The sequence below is a fragment of the Saccopteryx leptura genome, chromosome 1, assembly GCF_036850995.1.
Source record: "Saccopteryx leptura isolate mSacLep1 chromosome 1, mSacLep1_pri_phased_curated, whole genome shotgun sequence".
NCBI classification, from domain to species: domain Eukaryota; kingdom Metazoa; phylum Chordata; class Mammalia; order Chiroptera; family Emballonuridae; genus Saccopteryx; species Saccopteryx leptura.
The window spans coordinates 105,519,402-105,537,173 of NC_089503.1; the positions used below are offsets into that span (position 1 = coordinate 105,519,402).

The following is a 17,772-nucleotide window of genomic DNA, read 5'->3' on the forward strand; positions in this document are numbered from 1 at the left end:
TAAATGAGGTAATTCAGTCTGCGAACTAGTCCTGCAGCTGTGATTCCAAATTGTGCCTCAGCAAACTTCCAGATCATCGCACAGGATGGGTCTTTGGAGGTTGTTACCAAAAAGTCAGAACTGAATGTAGTCATTGAATACATGGGTCTGTTGGACATGCCTGCTGAAAATGCAGTGTCATTCTAGTCACATGCACAATGATGATTGGGCACAGTCCATGTAAACTGATAAGTTGCTGACCTTCAGCATTAATATTTCCTTGCTGGTGTGGACACCTGCACATGGCCTGTGCTCACTGCTGCTCCTCTCCCACACCACACACCATAGGTCCTCCTTTGCTCTGCCCCACCTCATGGCTTTTGGACTGAATTTTTCGGAAAAGAAGAGGAAGAAGAGCTTAATATTATTTTTGGTATTTCCTTTTTCTCTGGAAGATGAATATTGCCAGAAGTAAGTGAGGTAAACAAATGCTCTGATTTCAGAGTATGGGCATAGTCATTCATTCTTTCATTCACAGACTGTTGATTGGGCACGTTCTGTGGCTGTGTTCTAAAGTTGGAGATATAGCCGTTAGACAGGTAAAGTGCTATCCTCAGGGGACTGACATTCTAGTAGAGTATAAATGTAGCATGTATCTCTTGTGTTCATACTCTGTGTTATGGATGTCATCTGTGTGTTACCATTAGAGCAATGTCCCTCATCTTAGTTCCTATTAAAGAATATTAAGTAATAGTCATATTTTTGCTATATACCAGCCTCTTGAGCAGTTCTCAGATTGCTTAATAAGGGACTAGAGGTTGATTATGATTAAATCTATTTTATTTTTTTAATTGATTTTGCAGAGAGAAAAGAGAGAGAAGGGTGGAACAAGAAGTATCAACTCATAGTTGCTTCACTTTAGTTGTTCATTGGTTGTTTGTCGTATGTGCCTTGACTGGCAGGCACAGGGTTTCAAACTGGTAACCTCAGCATTCAGGTCAGTGCTTTATCCACTGTACCACCACAGGTGAGGCAACTATGATTAAGTCTTGAGGGAATTCTGAGATTCTCTCCAGAACTGAAGATTGCTGGGAAGGTCTAGGTCTGTGCTGAAGGTTGTAGAAAGGCTAGCACTTAAATGTGAACTAAGTACAAGAGAGAGCACAGGCCAGAGACAGAGAGGTAGTATCTTAAAAAAGAAAGACTGGCAGTCAGCTCACACCACAGGTACATACGGATGTTAGTATTTAGGTGGATGGCTGGCAGGGTGGATGGGTGGGAGATGGATGAATGGATAAAAATAAAAGAGATGGCCCTGGCCAGCTGGCTCAGTGATAGAGCGTTGGCCCACCGTGTGGAAGTTCCAGGTTCAATTCCTGGTTAGGGCACACAGGAGAATCGCCCATCTGCTTCTCTGCCCTTCCCCCTCTCCTTCCTCTCTATCTCTCTCTTTCCCTCCCACAGCCAAGGCTCCATTGGAGCAAAGTTGGCCCAGGTGCTGAGGACGGTTCCATGGCCTCCACCTCAGGCACTAGAATGGCTCCAGCTGCAACCAAGCAACGCCCCAGATGGGCAGAGCATCACCCCCTGGTAGGCATGCCAGGTGGATCCTGGTAGGGCATATGCGGGAGTCTGTCTGACTGCTTCCCGGCTTCTAACTTTAGAAAAATACAAAAATAAATAAGAAAGAGAAAGAGAAGGAGGGAGGGAGGAAGGGAGGGAGGGAAAAACCTGAGAACTAGGACGTTTTCATTTTGAAATGAAAAATTGACCCAGTATTTCTATTTGTGCCTGTTGAATTGGAGACAGGAAAGAAGGAAGGAAGGGAAGGAGGGAGGAAGTAAAGGAAAGAAGGAAGGAAGAAAGGGAAGGAAGGTAGGAAAGGGAAGGAAAGAAGGAAAAAACCTGAGAACTAGGATGTTTTCTTTTTGAAATGAAAAATTGACCCAGTATTTCTATTTGTGCCTGTTGAATTGGAGACATCAGGGACAGCAGCCAGTCTTTTTTTTTTTTTTTTTTTTTTTTAATTCATTTTAGAAAGGAGAGAGAGTGGGAGGGAGAGAGAAAGAAGGGGGAGCAGGAAGCATCAACTCCCATATGTGCCTTGACCAGATAAGTGCAGGGTTTTGAACCGGCGACCTCAGAGTTCCAGGTCGACGCTTTATCCACTGCTCCACCACGGGTCAGGTCGTAGCCAGTCTTGCATGACATCAGCAAGGGTAGATTTAAATTTCCACAGCAGAATGCTTCCTAACGTCAATAGATAGGGCTGGTAATTGAATTAGAAAACATTCTGAGCTGTCAGCTAATTATGCCCTTCAGACAATCGCTTTGTCCACATCTGTTTCATCCTTGAGTCACTTGGGTGACTTGTTCACTGGTAAGGGAGGTGTTTCCATTTCCATGACAGAGGTGTGTATTTTATGTCTCCCTGAGTTACACTGCCTGTGCTTCCCCAGGGCATCACAATATGACAGACATTGTTCTATGAGGTGTTTTTTGGGTTTTTTTTTTGTATTTTTCTGAAGCTGGAAACGGGGAGAAACAGTCAGACAGACTCCCGCATGCGCCCGACTGGGATCCACCCGGCACGCCCACCAGGGGCAACGCTCTGCCCACCAGGGGGCGATGCTCTGCCCCTCCGGGGCATCGCTCTGCCGAGACCAGAGCCACTCTAGCGCCTGGGGCAGAAGCCAAGGAGCCATCCCCAGCGCCTGGGCCATCTTTGCTCCAATGGAGCCTTGGCTGCGGGAGGGGAAGAGAGAGACAGAGAGGAAGGAGGGGGGAGGTGGAGAAGCAAATGGGCACTTCTCCTATGTGCCCTGGCCGGGAATCAAACCCGGGTTCCCCGCACGCCAGGCTGACGCTCTACCGCTGAGCCAACCAGCCAGGGCCTGTTCTATGAGTTTTGATAGGCTTTTGTTTTAATTTGTGACTCAGACTAATCTTTGTTTTACGTGTGTGAATATGTGCACATATGTGTTTTCAGTGCTCAATTGCTCCTTTCAAAGTCTAATAACCAATTTCATTTTCCCTTTCCCATTAGTGATACAGTGTAACAAATTACAAGGCCCTCGACATGCTTAGCATATTAGAGCTATTGATGGGCAAGGATTTCATCTAGAACAGCAGCTATGGTTTTAGAAATAAAGAATTCAATTCAACTTTTATTTTTTTTAAAAAAATTAAGTGTTCCTGTCCCAGCTCAGAGGTGTGGATATTGACTGTGCCTCGTGTCCTTTTTTTTTTTTTTGTGACAAAGACAGAGAGAGGGACAGATAGGGACAGGCAGGAAGGGAGAGAGATGAGAAGCATCAATTCTTCGTTGTGGCACCTTGTTCATTGATTGCTTTCTCATATGTGCCTTCACCTGGGGCCTACAGCACAGTAAGTGACCCCTTGCTCAAGCCAATGACCTTGGGTTCAAGCCAGCAACCAGGGGTCGTGTCTGTGATCCCATGCTCAAGCCAGCGACCCCTCACTCAAGCTGATGAGTCTGCGCTCAAGCCAATGACCTTGGGGTTTCGAACCTGGGTCCTCTGCATCCCAGTCCGACACTATCCTCTGTGCACCACCCAGTCAGGTCTCATGTCCTCTTCTTGAAGTAATCATTAGCTTTAGATGTTAAAGATCAAAACTGCCATTAAAGATGAAAAGTGGAGCCTGACCAGGCGGTGGCGCAGTGGGTATAGTGTTAGACTGGGATGCAGAAGGACCCAGGTTCGAGACCCTGAAGTCGCCAGCTTGAGCACGGGCTCATCTGGTTTGTGCAAAAAGCTCACCAGCTTGGACCCAAGGTCACTGGCTCCAGCAAGGGGTTACTCGGTCTGCTGAAGGCCCACGGTCAAGGCATATATGAGAAAACAATCAATGAACAACTAAGGTGTTGCAATGTGCAACGGATCGCAATGCGCAACGAAAAACTAATGATTGATGCTTCTCATCTCTCAGTTCCTGTCTGTCCCTGTCTATCCCTCTCTCTGACTCTCTGTCTCTGTAAAAAAAAAAAAAAAAAAAAAAAAAAAGATGAAAAGTGGAATCTGCAGCGGAAAAGGTTTAATAAAGTTTTTCTTACAGCAAGCTCTGATGATAAACAGACACTTAACTTCTTATATGTAGTCCCTACCTCTTACATAGTTCCTGTTCTTACTTAACTAGAAGTGCCTTCTTGCTTCCTGAACACACTGTCTAGAATCTGATGTTGAATTTTTATGATTGTCACTGAGGAGACATGAGAGATTCAGAGTCCTTCTGGTCTCTCTTGATGTATCGAAGTCAGAACAAGGTTTTGTCCTTAGGAAGATGGTTATTTCAAACGACACATTCAGTTGCACTTCGAATTCCTCACTGAGAGAAGAAACCCTCTCTGTCCGTTATTGTATTCCTGACTTAACCCTTTACTTGACATGGTGTTCAGTCACTTGTGAATAAAATCCCTCCATTGCACTCTACATCGGTCCTTCCTCCCTCCCTCTCTTTATCTCTTCCCTCCCTCCCTCCCTCCCTCCCTCCCTCCCTCCCCCCTCCCTTCCTCCCTCCCTCTCTTTATCTCTTCCCTCCCTCCCTCCCTCCCTCCCTCCCTCCCCCCTCCCTCCCTCCCTCCCTCCTCTCTCCCTCCCTCCCTCCCTTTCTTCCTTCCTTCCATGCATTCATCCATCCATCCATCCATCCACTCACCCATCTGTACATCCATCATCTGTTTTTCAGTACTTAATGTGTGCCAGACACTATACTATTTGTAAATAAAAGACTTGGTCCCAGCCTGACCAGGCAGTGGCGCAGTGGATAGAGCTTTGGACTGGGATGCAGAGGACTCAGGTTCGAGACCCTGAGGTCGCCAACTTGAGCGTGGGCTCATCTGGTTTGAGGAAAGCTCACCAGCTTGGACCCAAGGTCGCTGGCTTGAGCAAGGGGTTACTCGGTCTGCTGTAGCCCCACGGTCAAGGCACATATGAGAAAGCAATCATGAACAACTAAGGTGTCACAACGAAAAACTAATAATTGATGCTTCTCATCTCTCTCTGTTCCTGTCTGTCTGTCCCTATCTATCCCTCTCTCTGACTCTTTCTCTGTGTCGCTGTAAAAAAAAAAAAGACTTGGTCCCAGAAATCTGGAGGTAGGTGACAGGCGGTCAATAAGTTAACAAATAAGTATATAATTATAAATTGTAAAGTGTTGTGTAGAAACATAAGTTGTACCAAGAGGTGAAGTAATAGAAGTAGCAACCCAGGCTTTCCCAGGATGGCTGGAAGACCTCTCCAAGCTAACTTTCAAGATAAGGAATGGAAGATGAGATGGTCTACTGATGAAAAAAACAGTCGATGGAAGAGTGTTCCAGGTGGGAGTGGGAAGCATCTGCAAAGACCCTAGGGTAGGAAAGAACTTACAATATTGAGGAAATGGAAGGAGGCTGGTGTGGTGGGTGTGTAGTGGGCAAGGAGGAAATGGTTGCTGATTCAAAACCCTGGGCTTGCCTGGTCAAGGCACATATGGGAGTTGATGCTTCCAGCTCGTCCCCCTCTTCTCTCTATCTCTTTCTCTCTCTAATAAAAATGAATAAATGCCTGACCTGCGGTGGCACAGTGGATAAAGCGTCGACCTGGAACGCTGAGGTTGCCGGTTCAAAACCCTGGGCTTGCCTGGTCAAGGCACATATGGGAGTTGATGCTTCCTACTCCTTCCCCCTTCTCTCTCTCCTCTCTCTCTAAAAATGAATAAATAAATTAAAAAAAAATGAATAAATGAAATCTAAAAAAAAAATAAAATAAAAAAATAACGCAAGTGAGTTTAAAAAAAAAAAAGAAATTTACTGGTACCTGACTAGGCAGCGCAGAGGATAGAGCGTAGCCTCAGTTGCTGAGGACCCAGGTTCAAAACTCTGAGGTCACTGACTTGAGTGAGGGGTTGCCAGCTTGAGTGTGGGATCATAAACATGACCCCATTGTCACTGGCTTGAAGCCCAAGGTTGCTGGCTTGAGTAAGGGGCCATTGGTTCATCTGTAGCGCCTTCTGCCCTCCATCAAGGCATGTATGAGAAAACAACCAACTGAAGTACTCTAACTGAATTGATGCTTCTCATCTCTCTCCCTTCCTATCTCTGTCCCTGTCTGTCCCCCTCTCTCCGTCTTGCTAAAAAGAATTTATTTCAGTAATAGCAGCCCTTTGGCTGGTCTGGACCTTTCCTGTGTTATCCTAATGCAAGGTGAAGACACAGAGCTCCTTTGAAGAATGTACTGTGGCTTGATAGACTGTCTTTTTTGGTGTGGGTAACAAGGTCCTTGGTTTTGACTAAATTTTTTATCATGATCAAGTAGCTAAATACAGTGGTACCTTGAGATACAAGTTTTAATTCATTCTGTAACCGAGCTTGTAAGTCAGTCAACTTGTATATCAAATTTCTCCCATTTAAAATAACTGAAATAGATTTACAAATATTGATCGACTTACGACCTGTACAACTTATGACCATTTGACTTGAGGACCACAATCGCTCGCCACAACTACTCTGCGTCTGGCAGTGCAAGTGTTGCCCAGCTGAGCATATGACAGTGCGGACCAGCTTCCGGCAGCACTACCATCTCTGCGTGCACCATTTCAACTGTTATCCCAGACTCGGTACAGCAATTTGTGTTTTGTGTCTTGGATATTTTTCATCAAACCCCTCCCAAGATGTCTACCAAGAGGAAATTGTCTTTGCAAATATTAAACCAGTTTTACTGGTAATGCAGTGTTTTACTTAAACCTGACGAATGTAAAAAGAAACAAAATGATGTAGAGATGATACAAATGGCATAAAATGAACAAAGAAAATTATGATATATAACAATAATGAAAAAAAATTATGATAAAACATGACTTAAAGATTTCTTTTTTTTTTTTGTATTTTTCTGAAGTGGAAACGGGGAGACAGTTCGACAGACTCCCGCATGCGCCCAACCGGGATCCACCCGGCATGCCCACCAGGGGGCGATGCTCTGCCCATCTGGGGCGTCGCTCTGTCGCAACCAGAGCCATTCTAGCACCTGAGACAGAGGCCATGGAGCCATCCTCAACGCCTGGGCCAACTTTGCTCCAATGGAGCCTTGGCTGTGGGAGGAGAAGAGAGACAGAGAGGGAAGGAGAGGGGGAGGGGTGGAGAAGCAGATGGGTGCTTCTCCTGTGTGCCCTGGCCGGGAATTGAACCTGGGACTCCTGTATGCCAGGCCGACGCTCTACCACTGAGCCAACCGGCCAGGGCCAGACTTAAAGATTTTATAACATCATTTCACAGTACTGTATATATAGCCTACTCAATTTACGACCAAATCATGTTACAACTGGTCTTTCGGAACCAATCGTGGTCGTAAGTCGAGCATTAGCTATAATCCATTCCAGCCCTGTGAAACATCCCCAAACCATCCTAAATTATGAAAAAAGACATGTTTTTAATTAAGAAACACACATGTATACTTTACCAATGCATAACAAAATATTTGAAATAAAAGAAAAAAGTATTATTTAGTACTGTATTCTTACCTTGGAGACAGATGAATGTGGCTAATGGAGATGAATGGCAGAGGAGGGAGGGAGGAAAGGATGCAGGCACTGTAGACACGTAAACTAAAACTGCACTTTCTTAACACTAAATGTAAAGTAAAACTGCATTTTCTTTAAACAAAACTAAAACTGCACTTTCTTAAAATGAAACCACAAAAACTTAATTGTAAAAAAAATGCACTTTCTTAATTTTAAACTTAACCTAAGCTTAACATTATGTATTTTTTAAAATTTATTTATTAAATTTAAATCAGTGACATTGATAAATCAGGGTACATATGTTGAGAGAAAACATCTCCAGATTATTTTGACATTTGATTGTGCTGTATACCCCTCCTCCAAAGTCAAATTGTCTTCTGTCACCTTCTATCTGGTTTTCTTTGTGCCCCTCCCTTCCCCCAACCCCTCTCTCCTTCCTCGCCCCATCCCCACTCCCCCCACCCCCCACTCCCCACCCCCGTTGCCATCACATTCTTGTTCATGTCTCTGAGTCTCATTTTTATGTCCCATCTATGTATGGATTCATATAGTTCTTAGTTTTTTTCTGATTTACTTATTTCACTTCGTATAATGTTATCAAGGTCCATCCATGTTATTGTAAATGATTCAATGTCATCATTTCTTATGGCTGAGTAGTATTCCATAGTATATATGTACCAAAACTTTTTTATCCACTCGTCCTCTGACGGACACTTGGGCTGTTTCCAGATCTTCGCTATTGTGAACAATGCTGCCATAAACATGGGGGTGCATTTCTTCTTTTCATACAGTGCTATGGTGTTCTTGGGGTATATTCCTAACAGTGGGATAGCTGGGTCAAAAGGCAGTTCGATTTTTAATTTTTTGAGGAATCTCCATACTGTTTTCCACAGTGGCTGCACCAGTCTGCATTCCCACCAGCAGTGCAGGAGGGTTCCCTTTTCTCCACATTCTCGCCAGCACTTATTCTGTGTTGTTTTGTTGATGAGCGCCATTCTGACTGGTGTGAAGTGATATCTCATTGTGGTTTTAATTTGCATTTCTCTAATGATTAGTGATGTTGAGCATTTTTTCATATGCCTATTGGCCATCTGTATGTCCTCTTTGGAGAAGTGTCTATTCATCTCTTTTGCCCATTTTTGGATTGGGTTGTTTGTCTTCCTGGTGTTGAGTTTTACAAGTTCTTTATAAATTTTGGTTATTAACCCCTTATCAGACGTATTGTCAAATACATTATGTATTTTTAATCATCACTGGTTTTTGCCTTTTTGGCTGCACTTTCGGCACTTTCACTTGCAGAACTTTTGAATAAAAATCTGTCCAAAGAGGTTTGCTTTTGCTTGCCTTTTAAAATGTTAGGGAAATGTGACAAACAAGTGTCATTAAAAAGTGCTGAAGCACGACCAGTTGAAACTTTTTCTGGGTGTTTCTTTTCAGTGAAACTTGAAAGCTTCTCCCACATTGCCAGCAGGTCTTTAATTTCACTTGTAGAAATCACTTCCTCCGACTCTACCTCCTCCTCACTGCTAATCTCTTGCAGAAGCTCCGTATGTTGCATCATCTGAGCTCCTTCAACTCCTCAGTTGAGAGTTCCTCCTCGTGTTCCTCGACAAGCTCGTTTACGTCACCCTCATCTACCTCCAGACCCATCGACTTTCTGAGGGACACAATCTCCTCCAACGCTTCTACCTCAGTCTCAGTCTCTGGTTTGAATCCTTCGAAGTCCCTGTCTGCAACAACATCAGGCCATAACTTTTTCCACGCCAAGTTCAAGGTTCTCATAACCTCTTGCCATGCCAAGTCAACAATGTGTAAACATATCACGATGTTGTAGTGATCTTTCCAAAACTCTCGAAGGATTAGAATTGTATTCTCAGTCACCTCAAAGCAGCAGCAGAACAAGTGCTTTGTGTAAAGCTTTTTAAAGTTGGAAATGACCTCCTGACCCATAGGTTGCAAGATTGAAGTCGTGTTGGATGGGAGGTAGAGGACTTTCACAAATTTGATCTCATCGAGAGTGTCATCTTCAAGACCAGGTGGGTGGGCTGGAGCATTATCAAGGATTAGTAAGCTTTCATTGGGAGTTTATTTTCTTGAAGATACTTCTGCACTGCAAGATCAAGGATAAGATTTACCCATTCAATAAAAAACTGCCGCGTAACCCATGCTCTAGCATTGGCACGCCACATAACCTGCAGTTTTTCTTTAAGAATCTTGTGAGTCTTAAAGGCTCGAGGATTTTCGGAATGATACACTAGCAGTGGCTTTACTTTAAAGTCACCGCTAGCATATGTACACAATGTAAGGATCAGATGGTCCTTCATGGGTTTATGGCCTGACCTCTTTGCAGTGATGAAAGTCCTCTGAGGCATTTTTTTCCAAAACAATCCTATTTCATTACAGTTGAACACTTGTTGGGGGATGTACCCTTCCTTTGCAAAAGGCGCAGCAAAACGTGCGATGTACTCCTCACTGCCGTAACGTCAGCACTCGCAGCTTTACCATGCCTCACCACCGAGTGGATGCCAGATCTCTTCTTGAAATTTCCAAACCAGCCGTGACTTGCCTTAAACACATCTTCTGCCACTTTTGAGGTTGATGGGCCTTTTTTCTTCAAGTCGCCGTAAATAATACGTGCCTTTTTGCATATTACTGTCTCCGTCACTGTATCTCCTGCCAGCTCTTTCTCTTTCACCCACACCAGCAGAAGCTTCTCCATTTCTTCATGGATATTTGTCCTTAATTGGGACAGAATTGTAGTTCCTTTTGCTGGATTTGCGCTTTTGATGGCATCCTTTTGTTTCAGGATAATACAGATTGTAGATGTATTGCAGTCGTACAGCCTTGCCAGTTCAATCGCTCATACACCATGCTCAAGGTTTTCTATTATTTCTTGCTCTGCTTCTATTGACATTCTCCTCCTCTTCTCACCACTGTTCTTTACACTTACTCTTTGGCTCCACACAAAAAAAGTTAGTGAAAAATGCAAAAATGATGCAAGAACGAGTACATCACACGAGATTTGACTTGATTCTGCAGGTAACGTGAGAAAGAACGAGATGCTGGTGTTGTGCTGCCAATACTGGACCCATGTGCCGACGCGCCAACTAGTGGCAGCTTCCTGAATCACGACTTGTATCTCAGAATTTCGCTTGGATCTCAAACAAAAATACGGTCCGAGTTGCAGCTCATATCTTAAAAAATTCATATGTTGGTCTGCTAGTATCTCAAGGTACCACTGTAACACTTTTCTGTGCTGCTTATATAACTGATCCTTACTTTGGCATTTAGTTTATTTCCTTGCGTCATTTTCATTACCATTAGTAAGTTCTCTCTAATGATAAAATTCTTTTTTATTGTTGTTCCCTTGTTTTCCAGATCATCCAGGCTGCTGCGGGCCTTCTATGTTCCCTTCCTGTCCGATCAGTATACAGTGTATGTAAACTACACCATCCTCAAACCCCGGAAAGCAAAGCAAATCAGAAAGAAAAGTGGAGGTTAGAACATGCCTGTGGCCCCAAAGGACAACCATCCTGTTGTCGTGATTCCACTGACAGGACTCCCTCCAAGTCATCGTTTGTATATTTGTAATAAAGGCCGCCTGATGCAGACCTGGAATCTGGATGCTCTGGGCCAGTCAGAGTCAATCTGTTCCCTTCTCACTTGGGTCTCTGTTCTGCATGTTCACGTTTTGCTCTTAGGCAGAGAAAGGCCCAACAGTCAGGTAGTTGGGGTGTTCCACAGCTCATGGTTCTTCTGTTCACTGTTTACTGGACTGGAGAAGAGCGACATCCACTCTTAGGAAGACTTAAAAATCTCTGACCTAGATGGCTGTGTCAGGCTGCTCTCTACTCTCAGGCCTGGCATCCGAGAACTAGCAGGCAGCTCTGGGGCCTCGTGGGCTTCCCCAGCAAGGCTGCTTGGCAGCTTCTAGAAGACTGTCCTGTTCAAATCCCAGAAAATGAGCACAGCTTAGTCATCAACCCACATGTCCTTTTCACCTCCAGCAAGACGGAGCTGCTCGGAAGTACTTGCAGGGCTTGGATCCTGTCCTGGAGATATCTCAGGAAAAAGGCACATACTCGAGGAACTGAGACCTGATTTCATTATTTAGGATGCCTCTTATTTTAATTTTATTTCCTTTACAACGATCTTTAACTATGTGGGGTTTTTTTCTTTTACGTTTTAGCATGCTATTTCTTGAATTCAAGACTTCCTTGTGTAAAGGTATCAATGGATCAGACTATAATTGTATAGGAGATTAAATCTCTCAGTTGGTAGATTCGGATAACATGCCATTTGTAAGTATGTGTTCTGTGACCATGCCTGAGGAAACTGAGAATTTCCCTCTTTTAAACAACCGTAGAGTATATTTATAGCCCGATTTTGAGTGTGTATTACAGAATACATCCTACATGGGGCACTTCTTGTCAGATAGGTAATTTAAAGACAACATTTAATCAAAGTATGTATTCTACTTTACTTTCACATACATTATTTTACAGTTTATGAAGCACTTTTGCATTCTTTTATTTGATCCTCAGTTGCAACATGAGATAGACAAGGCAAGTGGTTTATACCTGTTTACAGATTAAGAAACTGAGACTACAGGGGGAGGTCAAGTGACTTGCTCAAGGTCACACAGCCAGTAAGTAATAGCACTAGATCTGGGTTCCCTGGCTGCTCATCCAGTGCCCTTCCACATTCCCTTACTTAACTATAAAAACATTACTTGAAAGAATGATGAGGTTGGCCAGAACCCAATTGATAATGTAACTTTCTGTGGGTGTTTTTTTGTGTTTTTTGTATTTTTCTGAAGTGAGAAGCGAGGAGGCAGAGAGACAGACTCTCATGCACCTGACCAGGATCCACCTGGCAAGCTCACTAGGGGGCGATGCTCTGCCCATCTGGGGCATTGTTCTGTTGCAACCAGAGCCATTCTAGCACCTGAGGCGGAGGCCATAGAGCCATCCTCAGTGCCTGGGCCAACTTTGCTCCAATGGAGCCTTGGCTGCGGGAGGGGAAGAGAGAGAGAGAGGAAGGAGAGGGGGAAGAGTGGAGAAGGAGATGAGCACTTCTGTGTGCCCTGGCCAGGAATCGAACCCAGGACATTTACATGCCAGGCTGACACTTTACCACTGAGCCAACCGGCCAGGGCTGTAACTTTCTGTTAATGAAGAATTTTATCTGTATTTCTTTGGGTTCTTGGCGCCTCCAGCCTGTCTGTTGGTAAGACGCATTGCAGCAGTGCTTCACGTGCTGCCGGGCCAGTGGCAGGAAAGCGCTGTTAATGCATGGAAGGTGTGCTCCTTTGTAGCCACACAGGGTCCAGTATTGATTCCATTTCTGTAGTGAATCTGGGGCCACATTATAGGTGCCTTATTTTCGTAACGGTATTTGTGACCAGGATCTGCAAATAGGTTGAATATTTTTTAGAGTTTTCATCTTTCATTTTTCAAAGAGAAGGACTTTAAATAGTAACTGATTCCAAAAGAAGAGAAAAGTGAAGAAGTGGCTAGTCACCACGTAAAAGGTCCCCTCCTGGAAGACTGAGCTCCAGCTGAAGCACTGGAGAGGCACTGGGTCTAGAGAGTAAAGAATGGTAACTGGAGCCTGACCTGCGGTGGCGCAGTGGATAAAACATTAATCTGGAATGCTGAGGTTGCCAGTTCAAAACCCCTGGCTTGCCTGTTCAAGGTACATATGGGAATTGATGCTCCCTGTTCCTTCTCCCCTTCTCTTTCTCTCCCCCCCCCCTTTTTTTAAATGAAAAAATTTAAGAAAAAAGGTAATTGGAGAGTAAGAATAGACTGGGGTCCTACTCGGTGCTTTAAAGATTTCTGGCATTTAATTCTTAATACTTGATTACTTTTTTCCAAATATTGGCACATTTGGTCTGACAACAGGATAGGGAATTTTCAGTGAGATACCTTGCCATACCTGTACTCACAGTGTGCTGTGAGTCAGGCTGATGCCCGGTCCTTTTTGCAAAGTGAAAGAGAGTTTAATGATGCATTTTTCTCATCAAAGTGGTGTGATGTTGATTTATTTTGCATGTGAATAAAAAAGCCCTCTTAGCAAGAACTTAGTAATACAGCACAAAAGAAAGGTCATGATCGATCCAGGATACCTCAAGAATAACAGTTTCTATCCCTTTTAAACTCTAATTTTGGTTTTCTCTGTGCATCTCTCTGGTGAGAACACAAGAAATTGCAGAACACTGTGCCATGTGCTGTAGGGCGGGTATAAAAATGAATGGTTTTTGTTGTGAAGGCATTTTTCATGCGATACTTATATAAGCACATTGTAAAATTTTTACCTCATCAATGTAGGGAGGTTAACTGTGCTGGGGGAAAGTTTCAGAACACCTGGTCAGGGTAACTGGTTCTCATCTAGGGAACCAGTGTGCAGCGTGAGCTGACAGTGCTGCCCAGTGTTGGGGTAGGGTATTGGAGGTACTTGTTTCCCCATAGAGTGTTGAATAGCAAGGAATGAAGAACTAGATTATTTGAAATAACCTTTGATTATTGAGCTGAGTGCGGGAGCAATTGTGCTTGACAATAGCAGGACTCTGATCTCTAACCGCTTAAGCAGCCATATCTGAGTGCCGGATCTTCCAGCTCTGAGTCCTGTTACTGAACCAAACTGTGTAATAAGCACCTGTTATCACTGTTTACCTGCTGCCTGGTGGTTGTCATCTGATAAGAAAGATGGCTTGTCATTTTAATCTTTTGGGATAATCACAGAACATTGAATCTCATACTCTTTTATCACTAAATTCAAATTTGGAAACATTTTTAAAATCAAGGTAGTTCTTGATTTTAACTACTTAATTGGGACATTTTTCTTAGAGTTCAGTTCCCATGTGACTCTGCAGCACTGTATCTGGAGTGACCATTTGGGTAAATGCCGATGGCAGTCCTGTATTATGCTTTGCATGTTGTGGGATGTATTGAAATAGCTTGCTGTGATCTCACTGTGTCTGCCCGGTGTCAGGCAGCTGTGCTTTAATTTGATTAATTTTATTTTCTCTGTCAAGGGAGAAGAGGCACAGTTTAATCTTTGCCTCCATAGACATATTGGAGTTCATGTGTTAATTCATTGTGATGCTTCTGCATTAAATTACATGCCTTGGTAAACCTATAAACAGACATGTGCTCAGCTTTATAATTTTTTGCAGGAGAAAGATCAGACTTCCATATGGCATTGCTCGATTTCAGAGCTTCTCTTCAGTAAAACTAAAAGAATGTTGCCTCCAATTTTCCCAACAGGTATAACCATGTGACTTGTGCTGTGCTGAAGTTAGGACACAGCTCAGTACCGAAGCAAGAGCATTGTCCAGTGTATTTGCCTTCCTGACCTTGTGCTTGTTCACGTCAGTGTTTACATTACATATTTGTATTTTCTGCAAAAGAGAAAAATTAAATAAATCTTGGCAGTATGATAAAAGGAAAATCCTTTTCTTAAAAGGAAAATTCCTTTTCTTCCTTTTAGCTTTTAAGTCTTTGGTGGAGATTGGAAACTGAAGGAGCTCAACTCCTTCCATCTACTTCATTCCCACCCTTGAGTGTATAGACCTGTGTCCGGCCCAAATAGCTCAGTGTTTAGTCTGAAAACTCCAGCAAGAAGCCTTTGGGAACCCAGTGAGGGTTAGTTATATTTTATTTGGAAAAACCATACACATTACGCATCACTCATTCTGTCAGTGTTGTAACTAAGAGAGATTCAGGGTTCACCTTTTGTTTTTGGATTAAGAATTTTCATCATGTGACCTGGCTGGTTAGCTCAATTAGAGCATCGTCCCGAAGCACAGAGGCTGCCAGTTTGATCCACGGTCGGAGCACATACAGGAAAGATTGACGGTCCTATCTCTCTCTCCCCCTTCTCTTGCTAAAATCAATAAATAAAAAATTTTAAAAAGAATTTTCATTGGCTGAGAATCTTAATATAGAAATCTGGATCTGGGCCCTGGCTGGTTGGGTCGGTGCTAGAGTGTTAGCCTGGTGTTTGGAAGTCCCAGGTTCGATCGATTCCAGGTTATTAGGGCACACAGGAGAAGCAACCATCTGCTTCCCCACCCCTCTCTCTCTGCCTCCCCCCACACACACACAACACACCCCACCACAGCCATGGCTCATTAGAATGGTTGGCCCCAGGCACTGAGCATGGCACCATGGCCTTGCCTCAGGCGCAAAAATAGCTCAGGCCCAGATGAGCAGCGCACCCCCCTAGGGGGCTTGCCACGTGAATCCTGGTTTGGGCACATGCAGGAGTCTGTCTCTCTGCCTTCCCACCTCTCAATAATAATAAAGAATTCTGGATCTAGTATTATCTAACGTTTAAATAAATTTGCCCTTTGTCAGGAGCAGAACAACTTTTTCTGTGAATGAATTCCTGAAATATCACTCCTATACTTTGCACCTGACAGCCGATAACTTCTTGTAGCCATCTGGTTTTATAGCACTGGTTGTCAGTTATTTCCCCGCATGGCCCAAAGTGCCCCTGAAACTGACTTTGGTTTCTTTCTCCCAGCTGTTTTACAGAGGGATGCTTTATTTATATAATTGTTTTCCCTGCCTAGAAGGCCATCCTCTCGGTTACTTATACTGATAGGGCCAGTTCGAGTCTTCCTCTCTTCTAAGAAGCCTTTCTAGACTTCAGACCTCTGTGACTACTTCCTTTCCTTAACCCTCTTGAGTAACTAGTGACTTTACTAATGACGTGGAATCTTAACACATATACCTTGTAAAGTGTCTCAAGATCATCTCTGGCATGTCTAGGGGCAAAGACCGTGACACACATTGACAGTTCCCTGAGCATGTTAATACTGTACATGTTTTTGGACAATGAAGAAAGAAAAACCTGAAACTAGTATAATGCTGTTTCTTTCAGTCTGGTAGATGCCTAGACCACAGAGAATACAGCAAGTCATTTGTCCTGTAGTACCAAAGGGCAATTTGGAAGATGCAAATGGGGCTTGATATTGTGTCTATTGTAGGATTTCTTTGTGTGGGGTACACAGGGTTTTACACAAAGGCAGAGTCCTCAGAGTACCTTCTAAAAGAAACTGGGTACTGTCATTGAATTTTTCTATTAGTACTTGGTTTTGGAGGGTCTTATTTAGCCCAGGAGACCTGAATGACTGTGAAGCAAAAAAGCCTACCTTGCAGACATGAGGAGATGCTCTACTACTATCAGCCAGATGCCCTGCGAGGAAAAGAACATCTAATTACAAGAGGACTTTGTAGTGATAACATTCAAACTCAATAATATCAAGTGGCAAGTGATTTTTTTTAAAACAGCTATGGATTTTTTTTTTTGTCTCTTAGCTTTGGAGTCCAGCATAGACCAGACTTTGAAACAAATTTTAACCAACAGATTTGACAAATGAAATGAGGGTAAGTTAGGTGAGGAGTATGCAATTACAGCCCTGCAGTGACAGGGACAGCCTGCCAACTCCTGTGGCAGCTCTTAGAATAAATAATTGTGATTGGATTAACAGTTAGGTTAAAGAGTATTTTGCTGAGGTATGAGCATTTCTAAAAATTTAAGTGAATCGTAAGGTGTCTTCATAAAATAATTCAAGGTGGTAGGATTTTTTTTCCCCTTTGATTTTGTGTCTAGTTTCTGAGCTGCTTGTTCAGTCCTCTCATGCATGGTGATAAAAGTGTAAACCAGGTGACTCTTGATGGTCCTAACAGCCAAAGACCCTGCGACTTAAAACATTTTTATCACAGACCTGCAGTGTGTCTATCAGCCAACATTTGCCTTACTAGGCTTTCTCTTTGACTTTTCATTTGTCTGCAGAACCAGTATTTGGCAACTGGTGCCACTGGTTTGTAATTTGCCATTTTAACTCCAGTCCCAAGTTGCCTGATGAGAAGGATGTTGTAAAGCCAGAAGCCAGGGCCAGGGCCACTATCACAGCAGCCAGGCCCATGCAGGTTCGCATTGGATTCGGACAGTCGGTAAAGAAACAACAGAGCCACAAACTGGTGGGCCATAGTCTTTAATTCTAGCTTGCACCCGGCGGGCAAGTAAAAATACACACTGGTCTCCAAAACCCAGTCACATTCAGTGCTCACAAAGCCACTGACTTATCCGAGTTTCCTAGAATCAAAGGTTTCTAGCTCACCAGACTTATTCTCCTCAGTTCCCCATCTCCTTCCTTATTCCAGATACAAACTCTACACAAACTGGCATCTCACTCAGCACTCCGCCATCTTGGCTGCTTCTCCTGGCCTCCTCCACGTGGCCTCCTTTAGCTGCTGGCTCTAC

General features: G+C 43.6%; 1 protein-coding gene across 6 annotated transcripts in view; it reads left to right on the forward strand.

The window, feature by feature from the left end:
* Nucleotides 1–15,380, forward strand: part of ALG9 (ALG9 alpha-1,2-mannosyltransferase) — a 71,082-nt gene extending 55,702 nt beyond the window's left edge. For 4 of the 6 annotated variants that reach the window (XM_066373234.1, XM_066373265.1, XM_066373294.1 and 1 more), the window contains 2 exons: nucleotides 328–459; nucleotides 10,873–11,009. In XM_066373234.1, the coding sequence (XP_066229331.1) occupies nucleotides 328–454 (127 nt within the window). In that variant the 3' untranslated portion in view covers nucleotides 455–459; nucleotides 10,873–11,009. Of the gene's footprint in view, nucleotides 1–327; nucleotides 460–10,872 lie in introns of all 6 variants that reach the window. The other 2 variants (XM_066373244.1, XM_066373274.1) reach the window with 1 other exon arrangement.
* The last annotated feature ends 2,392 nt before the right edge of the window (nucleotides 15,381–17,772 follow it).